The following is a 16,889-nucleotide window of genomic DNA, read 5'->3' as shown; positions in this document are numbered from 1 at the left end:
GAATGCAAATGAAAAGCTCATGAAAGATCTTGAAGAGATGAAAAGCCACAACACCATTGTGCTAGAAACTCTTGATCATGATGAAGAGTTGATCCTTAAGAATGAGAAGCTCAAAGAAGAGAACAAGAAGCTCAAGGAAGAGAAGAACAATGATGTTCTCAAGGAAGAGAACAAGAAGCTCAAGATGGAGAAAGAGCATCTCAAGGTGGGATTGAGCAAGTTTGCAAGAGGCAAGCATCTCCAAAGTGAGCTACTCATGAACACTGTCATGAAGATAGATAGAAGTGGCATTAGATATGTGGCAAGTGTAGAGAAGAAGAAGGCTCAAGTTCAACAACAACAATCAAAGCCAAAGCCAAAGCCAAAAAGATGTTTTGAGTGTGGACAAGAAGGCCACTTTGCTCATGAGTGCCAAACTCCACCGCCACAACCCTTGCCCAAGCATGCTAGACCCTTTGCCTTCAATGCTCACTATATGCTTAGAAAGAATTCTAGTGGAAAGATGAAAATCATGTTCTTAGGACCCTCTAACAAGAATAGGCCTAAGAAGATTTGGGTGGCTAAGTCACTTGTTGAGAAGGTGAAGGGCCCTCAACAAGTTTGGATTCCTAAAGCTTGAATCTCTTGTGTGTAGGTGAACTACAAGATCAGTGGAAGTCATTGGGTTATTGATAGTGGTTGCACTCAATATATGACCGGTGATCCTCGTATGTTCACCTCACTAGATGAAGAGGTAGACAGACAAGAGAGAATAGCATTTAGAGATAACTCAAAGGGCAAGGTTAAAGGATTGGGCAAAGTGGCAATATCAAATGATCATTCCATCTCCAATGTGCTTTATGTTGCTTCATTGAGCTTTAACTTGCTATCCATTGGACAATTGTGCGATCTTGGCTTCCAATGCTTGTTCACCAAGGAGGTTGTTGTATCCAAGGTAGATGATAATCAAGTGATATTCAATGGATTTAGATGCAACAACTTATATCTAGTGGACTTCACCTCCGAAGATACAAATTTAAAGACTTGCCTATTCACCAAAACAACACTTGGGTGGCTATGGCATAGAAGACTTGCTCATGTTGGGATGAGCTCACTCAAGAAGCTTATGAAGAATGATTTGGTGAGAGGGTTGAAGAATGTGAAGTTTGAGAAGAACAAGCTTTGTAGTGCATGTCAAGCCGGCAAGCAAGTTGCAAATACTCATCCAACCAAAGCTTTCATGTCAACCATAAGAGTGCTAGAACTCCTTCATATGGATTTATTTGGACCAACAACATACAAGAGTTTGGGAGTAAATCTTTATTGTCTTGTGATTGTTGATGACTATTCAAAGTATACATGGGTATTCTTTCTTCATGACAAATCCGAAGTTGCATCTTGCTTCAAGAAGTTTGCCAAGAGAGCACAAAATAAATTTGAAGTGAAGCTCAAGAAAATTAGAAGTGATAATGGCAAAGAGTTTGACAACACAAACATTGAAGCCTATTGTGATGAAGTTGGAATCAAACATGAAGTCTCCGCAACTTATACTCAATAAAATGGTGTAGTTAAGAGGAAGAATCAGACATTGATCACTCTTGCAAGAACTATGCTTGATGAGTACAACACCCCCGAAGCTCTATGGGCGGAAGCAATCAACACCGCATGTTATGCATCCAACCGCCTATTCCTTCAAAAGTTTCTTGGCAAGACACCTTATATGAGTTGCTCAATGAGAAGAAGCCGGACGTCTCCTTCTTTAGGGTGTTTGGTTGCAAATGCTATATCTACAAGAAGTGGCAACACCTAGGGAAGTTCTAAAGATGTTGTGATATTGGTTTTCTTGTTGGTTACTCATCAAAGTCCAAAGCATATAGAGTATTTAATCATGCCACCGACTTGGTTGAAGAAACATATGATGTGAAATTTGATGAATCTAACGGCTCGCAAGGAGCACATGAGAATCTTGATGATGTAGGTGATGAACCATTGAGGGAGGCTATGAAGAATATTCCGGTAGGAGACATCAAGCCAAAAGATGATAAAGATGATGTACAAGTCATTGATCAACCTTCTTCATCAAGTGTGCCACAAGATGGTGAAAAAGATGGGAGAATAGAAAATGAAGATACTCATATCTCCCATGAGAAAATGGTGGTACAAGCACAAGATGTTGATGCTCAACAACCTCCTCCTCAAGTGGTCAATAGAAGAAATACACCTCTCCTACAAGATCATCCACGAGATCTCATCATAGGGAGTCCATCAAAGGGTGTAATGATTCGATCTAAAAAACTTGCTTTATTTATTACTCATCACTCTTTTGTCTCTTGCTATGAGCCTACCAAGATAGAAGAAGCTCTTAAAGATCCAGATTGGATCAATGCCATGCATGAAGAGTTGAACAACTTCACTCGCAATGAAGTTTGGACTCTTGAAGAGCGACAAAAAGGTGCAAGAGTCATTAGAACAAAGTGGGTGTTTCGCAACAAGCAAGATGATCAAGGTGTTGTTGTGAGGAACAAGGCAAGACTAGTTGCAAAGGGGTTCTCCCAAGTTGAAGGTTTGGATTTTGGAGAGACCTTTGCACCGGTTGCAAGATTAGAAGCCATCTGTATCCTACTTGCATATGCATCACATCATGAAATGAAACTATATCAAATGGATGTGAAAAGTGTATTTTTAAATGGCTTTATTAATGAACTAGTCTATGTTGATCAACCTCCCAGGTTTAAAGACCCTAGATATCCTAATCATGTTTATAGGTTGTTCAAGGCACTATATAAGCTTAAGCAAGCCCCAAGAGCTTGGTATGAGCGCCTTCGGGACTTTCTTATTGAGAAGGGCTTCACCATTGAGAAGGTCGACACCACACTATTTACCAAGAAGCTTGATGGGCATATCTTCATTTGTCAAGTATATGTTGATGATATTATCTTTGGATCATCAAATGAAGACTCTTGCAAAGAATTTGGTAAATTGATGTCGAAGGAGTTCGAGATGTCCATGATTGGTGAGCTTACATTCTTTCTTGGTTTTCAAGTCAAGCAAATGAAAGAAGGCATCTTCATCTCTCAAGAGAAATACACAAAAGATCTTCTCAAGAGATTCAAGATGGATGAATGTAAGCCAATCAAGACACCAATGCCTATCAATGGACATCTTGACCTAGATGAGGGATGTAACCCGGTTGATCAAACTCTCTACCATTCCATGATTGGTAGCTTGTTATATTTAACCGCATCTAGGCCCGACATCATGTTTAGTGTGTGTATGTGTGCTAGATTTAAAGCTAATCCTAAGGAAACACATTTAATTGCTATAAAAAGAATCCTTAGGTATCTTAAGCACACACCAAGCATTGGCATTTGGTATCCCAAAGGAGCTATATTTGAATTAGTTGGCTATTCCGATTCGGATTATGTCGGTTGCAAAGTTGATAGAAAAAGCACATCTGGAGGATGCCATTTGCTTGGTAGATCACTTGTGTCTTGGTCCTCCAAGAAATAAAATAGTGTGGCTTTGTCCACCGCCAAAGCGAAATACATTATCGCGGGTGCTTGTTGTGCACAAATATTATACATGAAACAAACTTTGCTAGACTATGGTGTAGTTTTAGAAAAGGTACCTCTTTTGTGCGACAATAAAAGTGCGGTAAAACTTGCAAATAATCTGGTTCAACACTCTCGCACCAAGCACATAGATATCCGCCATCACTTTCTAAGAGATCGTGTTGCTAGAAATGATATATCACTAGAAGGTGTAAGAACCGAAGATCAATTAGCGGATATCTTCACTAAACCGCTAGATGAGGCTATATTTTGTAGATTGCGGAATGAGCTCAATGTGCTTGATTTTAGCAACTTCACTAAAAATTGAGCTTGTGTTGTCCCTTGCATTTATTGTAATATACAACATGTTTAATTTTTTGTAATGCATATAGGGCTTGTCTAACATAGTTAAGATAATCGCCGAAAAGCGTGTGAAGAAGCTTAACCTTGGATCAAACTTGACAAGCAACTAGATTTACTTACAAGTATTGCATATGCATGAATGTTATTTTGTTCCATTTGCCCTCTTATTGCCTATTTTCTTAAAAAGAATTATAGCCTAAGGTAAAATATTTTGAAAAATATGAGGGTTTGAGAGAGGTCACTCACATCAGTCCCAATTGGTGTTTATTTGGATCTTAATTGAGTTGGGACTTGATTGTGAACAGGCAGCACGGAGGAACATTGAAGACTTGCTAGAAAAGGAGTGACCGGACGCTACACCGGACTTTAATGTCCAGCGTCCGGTCAGTTCACAGGAGGTGAACAGAAGCTGAAGGAGTGACCGGACTCTACGTTTGTGCGTCCGGTTAGGAAGGGTTCCAGCGTCCGGTCGATCTACATGGCGTTAAAGGCAACTAACCGGACTCTGGCTGCATCCGGTCATGGACCACCGGACGTGTCCGGTCATTAGATCTCGTGCGGCTTTCAGCCGTCATCCACATGCTCCCCACCCCAACTAGCGGACTCACGGTCACGGCGTCGGTGTCACGCCTCTTCCGGTCGCGTAGATGCATAGTCGCGCGGTCACCGATCGCCGAACGCCTCATCCGCTCGTGCAGAGGCGCCTCCACTTCGATGCGGGGCGCCATCCATGCCGTCATCCACTCCGATGTATAGACACGCCTCCACTCTACTCGCACATACACGCCTCCACTTCGACGCACAGTCGCGCAGACGTTGGCTGCAGGTCGCTGCCCCGCCGCACAGTGTCTGAGGCCTGCGAGCACGCCCGCGGGCAAGACATGCTCGCGGATAGGAGGCACGAGCACATGATGCTACCCGTGGCTGGTGGCAGACACGGACACGGGTACACAGTTTTACTCGCGAGTACTACCCGTTCGGCTGCTCAGTTCTCATCTCGTTTTAGCTTATTTCAGCTTATTTTCTCTCATATAATACTATTGAATCATCCAAAATCATCCGAAATCTGATCAGCTTGTTTGAGCTCGTTTCGGCTTATATCTATGGGTAAAATGACCGTTGGCATCTTTACTTTTTCTCAACCCACTCCATCTCGTTGGAAGTGCGCGTGCCGTGTCTGCGTCACATCATATGTCCACCTCGTCTAGGAGTAGCACTACTACTTGACTAGACGGGGGCTGGGCGGGGCTCCGAAACCCAGGCTGTGTTTAGTTCTAGGAAGTTGGAATTTGGGGCTACTGTAGCACGTTCGTTTTTATTTGGCAAATAGTGTTCAAACATGGATTAATTAGGCTCAAAACGTTCGTCTCGTAATTTCCCACCAAACTGTGCAATTAGTTTTTTTTCGTCTACATTTAATGCTCCATGCATAGGCCGCAAACATTCGATGTGACAGGTACTGTAGCACTTTTTGGGATATTGGGGTGGAACTAAACAAGGGCCAAGTGGAGATCACTACAGGAAACGGGAACATCGCTTTCCATGTGTTGGTGTTTGGTGGAGGTATATTCTCATTCTGCTCCGATCCACGCAGCGCGGCCTTCTGCCTGGTGTGGGGTAGCGACGTATGATCTGTTGTTGTCGCTGTGCAGACTATCCCGAGCGAGCGAGAGAAGTTGGCCAGGCCAGGCCAGGCATTGATCGGCTGGGATTTTTTTTCCAAATCGCCAATGCGAGATGGTCAATATTTTAAGGGAGGAGCATTTTGTCATGCGCGCAGGTGAGGTGCGGTAACAAATCTGTCCGCGTCAGTCATCATTACCTTTTGGTGTTGTATAGTATGTGCCTGTTTGTGTTGTGATTCCTTTCTCATAATTCTGTCCGTCCGTCCGTCCGTGACTCCAAGTGGTGAGTTGGTGTCCAGTGCAGTTTGCCCATGAACATTTTTAGAGCCATGCATATCATGTCCATGGCCATGACCCATGAGAGGATAGGCGTAGGCACTGCTGCTGGATTTGAAACATGTTACAGTGATTGAGCTTTACTGACGCTTCGAAAAAGTTGTACTGAAGCAGCCAAGCAAGCAGCTAGGTTTCAACAGTTAACTGCACCTCCAATATCTTCAGACCGCAGTCAACTTCTTTTCTCTCATTTTTCAATCCGAGCAACAATAATTCCCAGTGGAGGTGCTCGTAGAATAGTCGTGTTCCACACAAGAACTAGCTAGGGATGGATATCCAGCGGGAGCCACCGATCAAAGGCCAAAAATTGCATACCCGCAAAAAAAAAAAAAAGGGCCAAAAATTGCAAGCTCAACAACCCTGTGCGGGCCGGGTTGTGTCGGTGGCTCACTCTAGTCTATAGTTTCTGGTCCAAAAGAAAAAACACATGGAATGCGAGGTAGGAGGAGTGGCTCCTTCTTCCACTCCTGTCATTTCTTTATTTGTTTATCTTTCCCGGCACATGCGTGTTCAGCTTCCTCAGCTAGCCTGGCACCAACCATGTATGCATCTCCATCTCGGGAGTCGGGAGCATTGTCCATGGCCGACCTCGCTCAGCAGCAGGAGGCTCCCTGGCCAGTTTCGTATTGCAACTGGCAAGCTAGCGTCTAGCGACCGCTGTACAGAACAGCGACGTTTCACCGGAAAAGATACTACATACTGAGGGTCAAGAACCAATTGCAAGCAGTGCACTAGACAGTGATTTTTAGAAATCACTCAGCAGCAGGAAGCTCATACTGGCCTAGTGGCCTGGGGTGACTGACGTTTGTGCTCCCTGATTCAATGATTTTTAGAAAAGATTTAGTATTTGAAGCACCCTGCTATTAAATCAGATATTCTTTTTTTTTTGTAAAAAAAATGTAAGTTAAGCCCTGGCGTGGCAATAATTCGGTACTAATTGAGTTGCGTCGGTCGGTTACAGTGAGTATACTATGTGTTGATTAGTGGAGCTATGCAGCTGGCCATGGGACAATTAAAACAACTATGTGTTGTCAATCATGTTGTTAGCCACGAGCAATACAAAATTCGCAAACCGACAGATCGGCAAGCATACGTTATTGCATTTGATTGATGCATGGAGTGGAGAGCTTTTTTTTCGAAAAAAAAAAGGATCATGGAGAGTTGAGAGCCTTTTTAATTCGCCACCGACAGTGCCAATGCCATGAGCTGGTAGGTACTAGGTACGTCTGACTCAGTGTGGCACACGCACCTTCCTTCCCTAGCAGTAGCAGAGCAGTGTAGGGGGAAGGGAAGGCCCCAGCAGGCCAGCACGGCAGCACCCACCCTCCACGGGTCAAACACCCCCCTCCCTCTTCAAAACTCCCCACCCCGGTCGAAGGTCACCTCGCTCAGTCCGTAACCCATCGCCAGGACCAGGAAGGCTCGCGGCTCGCCACCGCCTGCCCCAGCCACCCAAAGCGTCCCCATCCATGCGCCGCTGACCGCGCTCGCCATCAAAGCCAACTCTACCCGAGCGAGGGAAGGCAGCTCTCAGCCCAGCAGCCGGCCGGCCGGCAGCTAGCCATGTATTCGGCCAACCACTGGGGCGGCTCGTTCGAGATCGCCGATGGCGCGGCGGAGGACGATCACAGCCGCAACATGGACCTGGACCGCGGCGCGCTGTCGGCGCGGCAGCACCACGAGCTGGACGAGACGCAGCAGAGCTGGCTGCTAGGCCCGCCGGAGGCCAAGAAGAAGGACAAGTACGTGGACCTCGGGTGCATCGTCGTCAAGCGCAAGGTCCTGTGGTGGGCCTTGTGGTGCGTCGTCGCCGCTTTCGTCCTCATCGGCCTCCCCATCATCATCGTCAAGTCCATCCCACACAAGAAGCCCGGCCCGCCGCCGCCCGATCAGTACACAGAGGCGCTGCACAAGGCGCTCCTCTTCTTCAACGCCCAGAAATGTGAGTTTGATTTTTTGTTGAGAAAAAAGTTGAATTTTTTGGAAACTCTGCTCTGCTACTGACCATGTCATGTGTGGATACCACGATAGGATAGGAGTATTTGTATTTGTTAATCCATCCATCGGCTGAAACATGTGTGGATCTGCCATTTTTACTGCAACTTGCAGAGCAAAATTCGATATATAGCAGTCACATATGATGAGAAATTTGATCGAATTGCCATTTTTGACCATTCATTATCTTGAGTTCTTGCACCTCGGTACAGCTGTCCACAGCTTCATGCAACCCCACCAGCGGAATGTTCTGTCCTGTTTTCCTGTCACTACTACACCTTTAATTTAATTTGCAGAAAGTGACGGTCTGAATCTGATGTGGGGATGGAGAAATCGCCCAAATCCCAATTGCCTTCGAATCGGTAGGAGTAGGATAGGAGCAATCTTGGCACGTTCGCTCACATGTATGTAGATGTAGGCCACCAAGTTGATCCATTCTTTAAGTAACACAGCACAAAAAATTCAGCTTTAGGATCTGAATCAAGTTAACTGCGTGTAGGTAGATCTTGCTGAATTGAATTAATTCTCCGTTCTTGTAGCATATATGTACTTACTTCATCTTTTCCCGAATCGCCTGTACTCTCTGTGATTCTCTGTTCTTGCTGAATTCTATGTGGACCTTGCACGGAGTACAGTGTGCCTGTAGATCTTGCCTACTGTATTCTATGTGATCGACAGTATCTGTTTGCTCAAATTGTAATGGTCGTCTCTCCGATCCGATCTCTTCTCATACATAAGATGATAAGAACAATTAAAATTTTGACAGCCGGCCACCTTCCCAAGAACAATGGCATCAAGTGGCGCGGGAGCTCTGGGCTGTCAGACGGCTCCGACGCCAAGGACGTCAAGGGTGGCCTCGTCGGCGGCTACTACGACGCTGGCGACAACATCAAGTTCCACTTCCCGATGGCCTTCTCCATGACGCTGCTGAGCTGGTCGGTGATCGAGTACAGCGCCAAGTACAAGGCCATGGGGGAGTATGACCATGTCAGGGAGCTCATCAAGTGGGGCACCGACTATCTGCTACTCACCTTCAACTCCTCTGCTTCCACCATCGACAAGTTATACGCTCAGGTAAACAACAAGACGCTCATCTTCATCTTCCAGAATACAGTATATGTAAATCTAGAGACATGCATGAAAGGTCTAACCATTAACGCTGAAATATGCAGTATCTTGTGACATTTTATCTCCTAATGCCCACCACTATATATAGTGAGCAATTTGTCCCAATCCTTTTCCTTTGAATAAAATCTAAGAGGAAATATGAGTTTTACTACTTACAAGCAGTTTACAGAAAATACTACAGTGAGTGAGCTCATCAAGTGGCAATTTAGTTCTGCAGTTTATTAATGGACCGGCACACCCAAGAACCTTTTGACTTGCCACATGGCTTCATAGTAAAATAAGGTTCAGCTTCCAACCATCAGCATGTGCTTGCCATGTTCCTATACAAGCAAAACTAGTTGCTTGCTTTGTCTGCTGGTGCGATCGAGACCATTTTTTCCTTCCAATTTTGATGCGATCTAGAACATGACTCAGTACTACTGGCCATATGCATGATAACGGTGAGAAAATACCCAAATGAAATGCTTAGTTTGTAGCGCAAGACAATTTCCCCACCAAATGTTGAACTAGCTTGCATTCTCAGCTTGCCACCAGTTGCATTCTGGATTCAAAATATAATCACGGGCAAACAATTTTTATTGGAAAAAAACTGAAACTGAAACATGTGAAGTCAAGTAAATAAATTTGGCAGCTCCCTTCAGAGTTCAGACACTGCTAATAAATTACAGCCGTGAATCCGTAGGTGATGACTGTTGACTTAGCTTGCTCGTGCAAATTAAAATGGTGGTTGTCTCGTATTGAATTTGATCTGGTACGTGCTTGGTCCGTCCAGGTGGGTAGTGCAAAGATCAACGGCAGCCGGCCGGACGACCATTACTGCTGGAACCGGCCGGAGGACATGGCGTACCCTCGGCCTTCACTGTCGGTGAGCTCCGCCCCGGATCTGGGTGGCGAGGTCGCCGCGGCCCTGGCGGCCGCCTCCATTGTGTTCCGTGACAACAACGCCTACTCCAAGAAGCTGAGCCAGGGCGCGGCCACCGTGTACAAGTTCGCGCGGCAGTCGGGGCGGCGCACCCCGTACTCTCTCCGGCAGCCGGACATCGAGTACTACTACAACTCCACCAGCTACTGGGACGAGTACATGTGGAGCGCGGCGTGGATGTACTACGCGACGGGCAACAACAGCTACATCACCTTCGCCACCGACCCGCGGCTGCCCAAGAACGCCAAGGCCTTCTTCAACATCCTCGACTTCTCGGTGTTCAGCTGGGACAACAAGCTCCCGGGCGCCCAGCTGCTGCTGTCGCGGCTGCGCATGTTCCTCAACCCCGGGTACCCGTACGAGGAGTCGCTCATCGGCTACCACAACGCCACCAGCCTCAACATGTGCATGTACTTCCCGCGCTTCGGCTCCTTCAACTTCACCAAGGGCGGGATGGCGCTCTTCAACCATGGCAAGGGGCAGCCGCTGCAGTACGTCGTCGCCAACTCCTTCATCGCCGCGCTCTACGCCGACTACATGGAGGCCGTCAACGTCCCCGGCTGGTACTGCGGGCCAAACTTCATGACCACCAACGACCTCCGGGAGTTTGCAAAGTCTCAGGTAGGTTAGGTAGGAGGATCCAGTAGGAATAATTCATTCTCTCTCTCTCAAGAAGATATATATGCATACATCAACCATGGTGCTCCTGCCTCGTCCTGCAGATCAACTACATTCTTGGTGACAACCCCAAGAAGATGAGCTACGTGGTTGGGTTCGGCAAAAAGTACCCGCGGCACCTGCACCACCGTGGCGCGTCCACGCCGCACAACGGCGTCAAGTATTCGTGCACCGGTGGCTACAAGTGGCGTGACTCCAAGAAGGCGGACCCGAACCTGCTGACGGGCGCCATGGTCGGCGGGCCTGACAGGAACGACGGCTTCAAGGACTCGCGCAACACCTTCGGGCAGAACGAGCCGACGCTTGTGGGCAACGCCGGCCTCGTGGCGGCCCTGGTGGCTCTCACCAACAGCGGCAGGGGAGTCGGCGTCACCGCCGTCGACAAGAACACCATGTTCTCCGCCGTGCCGCCAATGTTCCCCGCCGCGCCGCCGCCGCCGTCGTCATGGAAGCCGTGAGTACTACTAGCCGATCGGTACGGTCGTTTGGTCATACGATTTTTGGTGAGATCGCCGATCACGTACGCGCGCGAATTCTTTTGTACAATATACCACGTTAACAGTACTGTAAGCAAATACGTACTGCGCACGGTGGCATGCATCATGCGTGACCTGTAGATGTTTTTATGGATTACATTACAGTTAATAAATGGATGAATACATATATACCTTCGCAATCAATGTTCAGTTAGTTCGTGGTTCTATTCTCTCACACGTACTATATATGTGCTATTCTGCTTCTGCATGCGGTACGAAATTAAGGTTGTTATACGACAATTTTTTGTTGTATATAATAACTGACCGCTAAATCCAAAACCAGAGCACGAATCCAGGCAGAGTTTGGTTTGGCATAGCAATAGCATGTGGTCATGTGGACGTGAACATGTTCCCAAAGTTCCCTCTGCAGTAGAAAGCGAGATTAGCAAACGCCGAAATTAGCCTTGCAAGGAAAAGGAAAAGCATGTCGGGCCTTTTGGAAAAATCAGAAGCCTGCGAAATGATAGCTCGAAAAACACCACAAATTCAAGACCAACCTCATTATTTGAGAGCCAAAATTGGTAAGAAAATAATTCAAAAAAAATGGTAAGAAAAACATTCTTCCCGCCGGCGAACATCTTGGTTGCTTGGATGGTGTCTTTAGAACATCTAGCGCTACTGTTCTAGGATCCCAAAAATATCTAAAATTTATAATGAAACATGACAAAAACATGAAAATCGGCCTCGGTACGCTGGACAAAAAAAAAAACCCCTAAAGCTTAGTGCTTAGATAGACATCATGTAGAACGTCCATCCGAGAGCCAAAAGCCATGTTTGGAAGGTTAATTATTAGCCAGAGCTAAAACTATCAACCGCGATTCTAGTAGTAAACTACAGGGCATCCAAACAGCGCGATTCCAGTAGTGAACTACAGGGCATCCAAACAGTACGTAATAGAATTCCAGTTCAACTCCGGAAGATTGCCGAGTTGGTCAAAAGGTCTCGAGGGTTCAAATCCCACTCTCAACATACATCAGTTTGCTTTTCATCATTTTCTTTTGATTTTAATAATACCCTCCTACAGCATTTGTCAAAGCTCCAAAGTCATGTGCATCCTAGGTTTTAAAATTAAATGTGTGCAGCTCTAGAGGCTTGAGGAGCTGAGAAAGGCACTTTTAAGTCTCATCAATTATATAAATCGTCATCTCGTTCCTATTCCTAGCATGAAGCAAAAACTCCATCCTTCTCCATTGAGGAGGGTGCAAAGACTAATGCGCCAGAACAAGGTCTTACTTCATCAATCACAGTTAACAGAACATGTGCCTCAAAAATACTGTGAACGGAATGCCAACAGGCCTATGATGATTTTCTGATGGAAAGATCCATGTGAAGATAGGCAATGAAGGCAACAAAAAACAGCAACACTGCAGATATCAGCATCAATGGTTCCGCCAGCATGAAGATCGGATTGAATTCATAGTACACCTAAAGTTACCATAATGTTCCACAGATTAGAATCATCAGAAGAAATAAGGCGGGTTGCCAGCTAGGCAGCGATCCTGACCACCAAGCGCTCAAAATCGACGGCTTGGATTGCTGCCTGGCCAGGCAACCTTTGCCTGGGGTGCTGAAAGCAAACAGGCCCACATGGCCTCATCAGAATGTGAATAAGTACCTGGAAAGGAACGTTGTGCTCTCCTACAACATTTTTCTTCTTCAGTACAACTGTCGTCCTTCCAACAACATCAAGGTATGAATAACTAGTCTGCATCAGTTAAGACCATCATAATCACAAAATACTCTCATTAGCAAAGTTTGATAAAGGCACTGTTCCATTTGCAAAGGAGCAGATGCTCAGACTTGTTTTGGTGGACTTCTAGTCCTCCAAGATAGGAAACTACAAGGCTGACATAGAAACTAAGCCATGACAGCCCCCAAACTAAGTCGAAATACAAAGTTCTGGGACTCAGCAATATGCACAGCTCACGATAGAAACTAAACCAGGACAGCAAGTGTTGCAAAGGCCCTACCAGATGCTAGCTGATTCCATAGTGTACACTTACAATGGTTTATCTGAGATTATATTTTATCTATCCATTGTTGTTGGTGTGAATCAACAGTAGCGTGCGCCAGAAGGAAAGTTGGGCATAAGAGGGGAGCGTAGTTAATGTTAGGAAGGAAAGGTGGGATTACCTCAAGATGTTTCTCTGTCACAAAAGGAACTACAGGCTGTGGATTTTTTGATCCTTCAGGAAGCACAACCTGCAACATTACATGATTTGAGAAGATTCTGCTATATGTGAATACCAAAAAGAACAACTTTTGATATCTCATCGGCACTCCTGGTAATATTTCTCAAAATCTTGTAATGGATAAAAATAAAAAGTTGGACTAGACAAGGAACATGGCAGTCAGCACGCGGGGGGTGGGGTGGGGGGGGGGGGGGGGGGGGGGGGGGGGGTTACACTAGCAAGAAATGAGAAGCTGCTACATATCCAATTATTCGTTTCGAGCTAGGTTACTTTTACCAGTAGTACAAAAGATGCTCATCAGAAAATATAAACCTTGTTCAGACTTACTTTAACTGTAAGATCGTCAACCACAGTATCCAATAGAGGGCAACCAAAAGTAAGGTTGATGTAGCGCCGGCCATCAACTGACTCAAAGACAAAATCTTGCAATGGAAGACCATAGCCAATGGTGAAAGTGCAGTGCCAGCCACCAAATAATGGATATCTGGGCTCAATTTCTAGCTCGGACTGGGTTAAAAAAACATGCTTTAGCTTGCCATTTTACATTGAAGTAAAATAAAAGGGCATCTTCCAGTAACTAGAATAGCAATTCATTAAAATCTAATGCTTGTGGAAACATATCTTGTACCTTGTGTGAATCAGTGCGCAGATGGGATGAGGAGATGTTACCAATCTCATCACGATAGTAAACTGAATGAACCCGAGGTGGCAGCCTTGCAAGAAGATTCTTAAAGGACGAAGCTCCACTGACAGATGGCCTAGATTGATACTCAAGCCTAGCAAGAAAGTTCTCAATCACTAACTATGAAGCATTTAACAAAAACTAGAAAAGCTGCTCGAAACATGCTTTTCAGCTTTTAGTTTATTTCCTCAGCCAGCTTTTCAAAAGCCGGCTCAACAGATGGATTGTTTGTTTCAGCTTCTGGCTTCTAGCTGGCAGAAACCAGTAAAAAGCTAAAACAAACAGGCCATTACTTGAACTAATGAGTTGCTTATACTTCACTTCATACTACAGCTTCAAATCAAGAGATTCAGATATCCATTTCCATACCACATTATTTACTTAACAAATAGAAACATGCCTATGTGGATTTAACATGGCATGTGCTACATATTCAAAGGCAAAGCAGTGCTGGAAGGTACCAGTCCATATATTACTACGTTTCATCATTACCAGATCTATATCATTGAAAAAGGTGAACAAGTTGAGAACAGTTGACTAGATGATGTCCGGGAAAGCATCCCCAACTCACAAATGCCACTGGTTCTTGCTGACATGTGGCACTGTGGCCCACATGTCAGTCTGACAGCCAACAGAATTCTTCATAGGAGATAATTTCATAGTCGCATTTGTCTCGTATCCAATGCTATCTTTAGGACCAGATAAGCTATAGAGATGGGAGTGTAAAGACTATAACCTGGAAAAGACTCCTTTGTGACGAGCACCGCCGTGTTTCAATTTATACTGCTTGGTGATTTGGATGTTTCCCCAGTGAGAAATCTCCACCTTGCGTACAAGTTCCTCAACAACAGCAAATGGACGGTTATTCTCATAATGCACAAGAATTGGCAAATAGGAGTTTGGCATCTGGTTATTGTATGTGCCATATTTCACTTCAGAACCAGCTCGTGTGGTAGGATCAACCCTTGTGAAGGATTCAATCCTATTGCTTGGCATTTTGATGTAGGTAACCTGCTCCAGGACATGGTAGGGGCGAGAGAAGCACCGCACTGTCACGGTAGTAAACCAGCTGGGACTCTGACTGGCTAATCTCAGCGGGAAAGGGCTCTAAAGAGTGAGTGAGCATGTATAACACTTCTAGAGTGGTTGCATCGCCAGGTTTCAGAGGAGTGCTGAGCAGAACAGAGTAGAGGCGAGGGGCATCGGGAGCGGTGGTGGCGAGCTCGGAGGCTTCCGTCGAGAGGGGTACGAATGCCTTCTTCTTGCGTTTCCCCTCCACTCTCGTGGCCTTGACAATAGAGAGATGTTGAACCTCTGTGGGCGTGAAGGCGAGAAGAACTCGTGATGCTTCAGAGGCAGTGGGAGCATTCTCGACCTGGCACAAAGGGATTGAAAAGTTGTGGAAGATGCCTATGCTGGAGAAAGTAACAGGTGCTGGCTGCCAATTTGAGCAAAAGGGGCGAGTAAGACATTACCTTCAATGTTAGGAAGACTTTGACGATGGGACCCGTGAGGTCGATCTGCAGGCAATCGAAATTTGTAGATGAAGAAAATGCCATACATAATAACGATTTGAGAGGAAGAGATTTGGCACGGATAAAGGGGACTTTAGCAAGGGATCGCCCTCAATCTATCTCTTAAACCCTGAAGTGAAGCTTCCGCCACCGATACAAGTGAATCAGAGCGGGTCATTACAGCGCAGGATTTGGATCGAGAATTGTGACTATATACTGCAGTATATCTAAGCAATCGGGTCTTTCAAAGAAAAAAAATATATGCATCTAAGTAATCTAATCTCGAAGGGGAAGCTAATAAAAGGGTCCAGTCGCAGTGATCCACTTGACACGAGCCAGCAACCTGACGGCCTGCAAGATGTGATTTAGGAAGGGGGAGAAGAAGAAGACGTGGAGGAGGAGGAAGATATACCCAGGGTCAGGAGAAGATGAGTTACAAACCCTTTTCTCTGCAGAGACGACCCGGATGCCGTCCTCCGGCGGCAAGGAAGAGCAGGAAACGGCGGACGCGATGACGAGCAGGAGGAGGGTACGGGTGGCTATGGTTCGGAGGGACAAGGGCAACATCACGCCTCGGTGGTCCATCATCGCCGGCGGTCTGGCTGGATGGGGACTCACCTTGGCTTTGGGAATTGGTTTGGGACTTCGGGAGAGAGGAGGGAAAGATCTGGGAGGGGAGCGTGGGCCCACCCGAGTGCGTCGTGCGTGATTTGTTGACTGAGGGGCTGCTTGGTTTTGGAGCCAGCCTAGCCTGGCCTCGCCGAGCAAGGCAAGCCTACCTCACCGGGACAGGACCAGGACAACGAAATTTGCTCGCCAGGCAAGGCAATTCTCTATCTCTTCTCTACAACAACAAAAAAATAAGTAACGGTATCGTCTTACCGCCTCGCCTTAACCGCGCCCGTGTTAAAAAGACCGACCATTGGCAAGCGCCCGTTTCCAGCGCCCGCACGCCTAGAAAAAAATGGAAGCCGCTCGCCTCCCCTCGCACCCTTCGACCCCGCCCAACCCCACACTGTCCCTCTCCGTCCTCGCTCCCAACGCCCCTTCGGCCCTTCCCAATCTTCTGACGGTGGGTCTACTCCCAGCGCCCACGCAAGCTTAGCCACATCCCGACCTCTCCCTCCGCTCCATTGTGGCCCTTCCCAATCTCGTCCTCCTATGCCTTCCTCGTCCAACAACGTTGGGTCTACTCAAGGCCCTCTATCCCTCTCTTCCCTGCGATTCAAAAAGAACATGCCCCAGGCCTCCATGACCCACCTGTTAGCAAAATTATTGCTCTACCAAGAGGACAAGATCGACAAATTTCTCTGTTATGCCGGTGCCTACCCTTCGTTGGATAGAATGCTTCTTAGGAAATTTGCATTGAGAGTTATTGGTATGAAGAC

The 16,889-nt window shown here is 46.3% G+C and overlaps 2 protein-coding genes across 2 annotated transcripts; one reads left to right on the top strand and one right to left on the bottom strand.

Moving 5' to 3' along the window:
• The first annotated feature begins 7,198 nt into the window (after positions 1-7,198).
• On the top strand, positions 7,199-11,251 carry LOC136492872 (endoglucanase 12-like). The gene is made up of 4 exons (XM_066488930.1): positions 7,199-7,796; positions 8,616-8,923; positions 9,750-10,520; positions 10,622-11,251. Exons 1-4 carry the CDS (start codon positions 7,418-7,420, stop codon positions 11,033-11,035), a joined length of 1,872 nt encoding a protein of 623 aa, XP_066345027.1. The 5' UTR covers positions 7,199-7,417; the 3' UTR covers positions 11,036-11,251.
• An 839-nt stretch (positions 11,252-12,090) lies between these two features.
• On the bottom strand, positions 12,091-16,180 carry LOC136494277 (dolichyl-diphosphooligosaccharide--protein glycosyltransferase subunit 1B-like). The gene is given in 9 exon segments (XM_066490448.1): positions 12,091-12,538; positions 12,729-12,818; positions 13,247-13,315; positions 13,633-13,812; positions 13,934-14,081; positions 14,724-15,019; positions 15,021-15,362; positions 15,463-15,507; positions 15,943-16,180. Coding segments are annotated over 9 exon segments (1,446 nt in total). The 5' UTR covers positions 16,090-16,180; the 3' UTR covers positions 12,091-12,409.
• Positions 16,181-16,889: the final 709 nt, after the last annotated feature.

This window comes from Miscanthus floridulus, chromosome 11 (assembly GCF_019320115.1).
Source record: "Miscanthus floridulus cultivar M001 chromosome 11, ASM1932011v1, whole genome shotgun sequence".
Classification (NCBI taxonomy): domain Eukaryota; kingdom Viridiplantae; phylum Streptophyta; class Magnoliopsida; order Poales; family Poaceae; genus Miscanthus; species Miscanthus floridulus.
The sequence above is the reverse complement of the archived record's forward strand: the minus strand, read 5'-3'. Positions and strand labels throughout refer to the sequence as shown.

What these genes read in the sequence shown, in the direction of transcription:
- LOC136492872 (XM_066488930.1), top strand. Translation starts at nt 7,418, where the DNA reads ATGTATTCGGCCAACCACTGGGGCGGCTCGTTCGAGATCGCCGATGGC. An exon ending in CTTCTTCAACGCCCAGAAAT is followed by an intron (nt 7,797 to 8,615) that starts GTGAGTTTGATT and finishes AAATTTTGACAG; the next exon opens with CCGGCCACCTTCCCAAGAAC. An exon ending in GGGAGTTTGCAAAGTCTCAG is followed by an intron (nt 10,521 to 10,621) that starts GTAGGTTAGGTA and finishes CTCGTCCTGCAG; the next exon opens with ATCAACTACATTCTTGGTGA.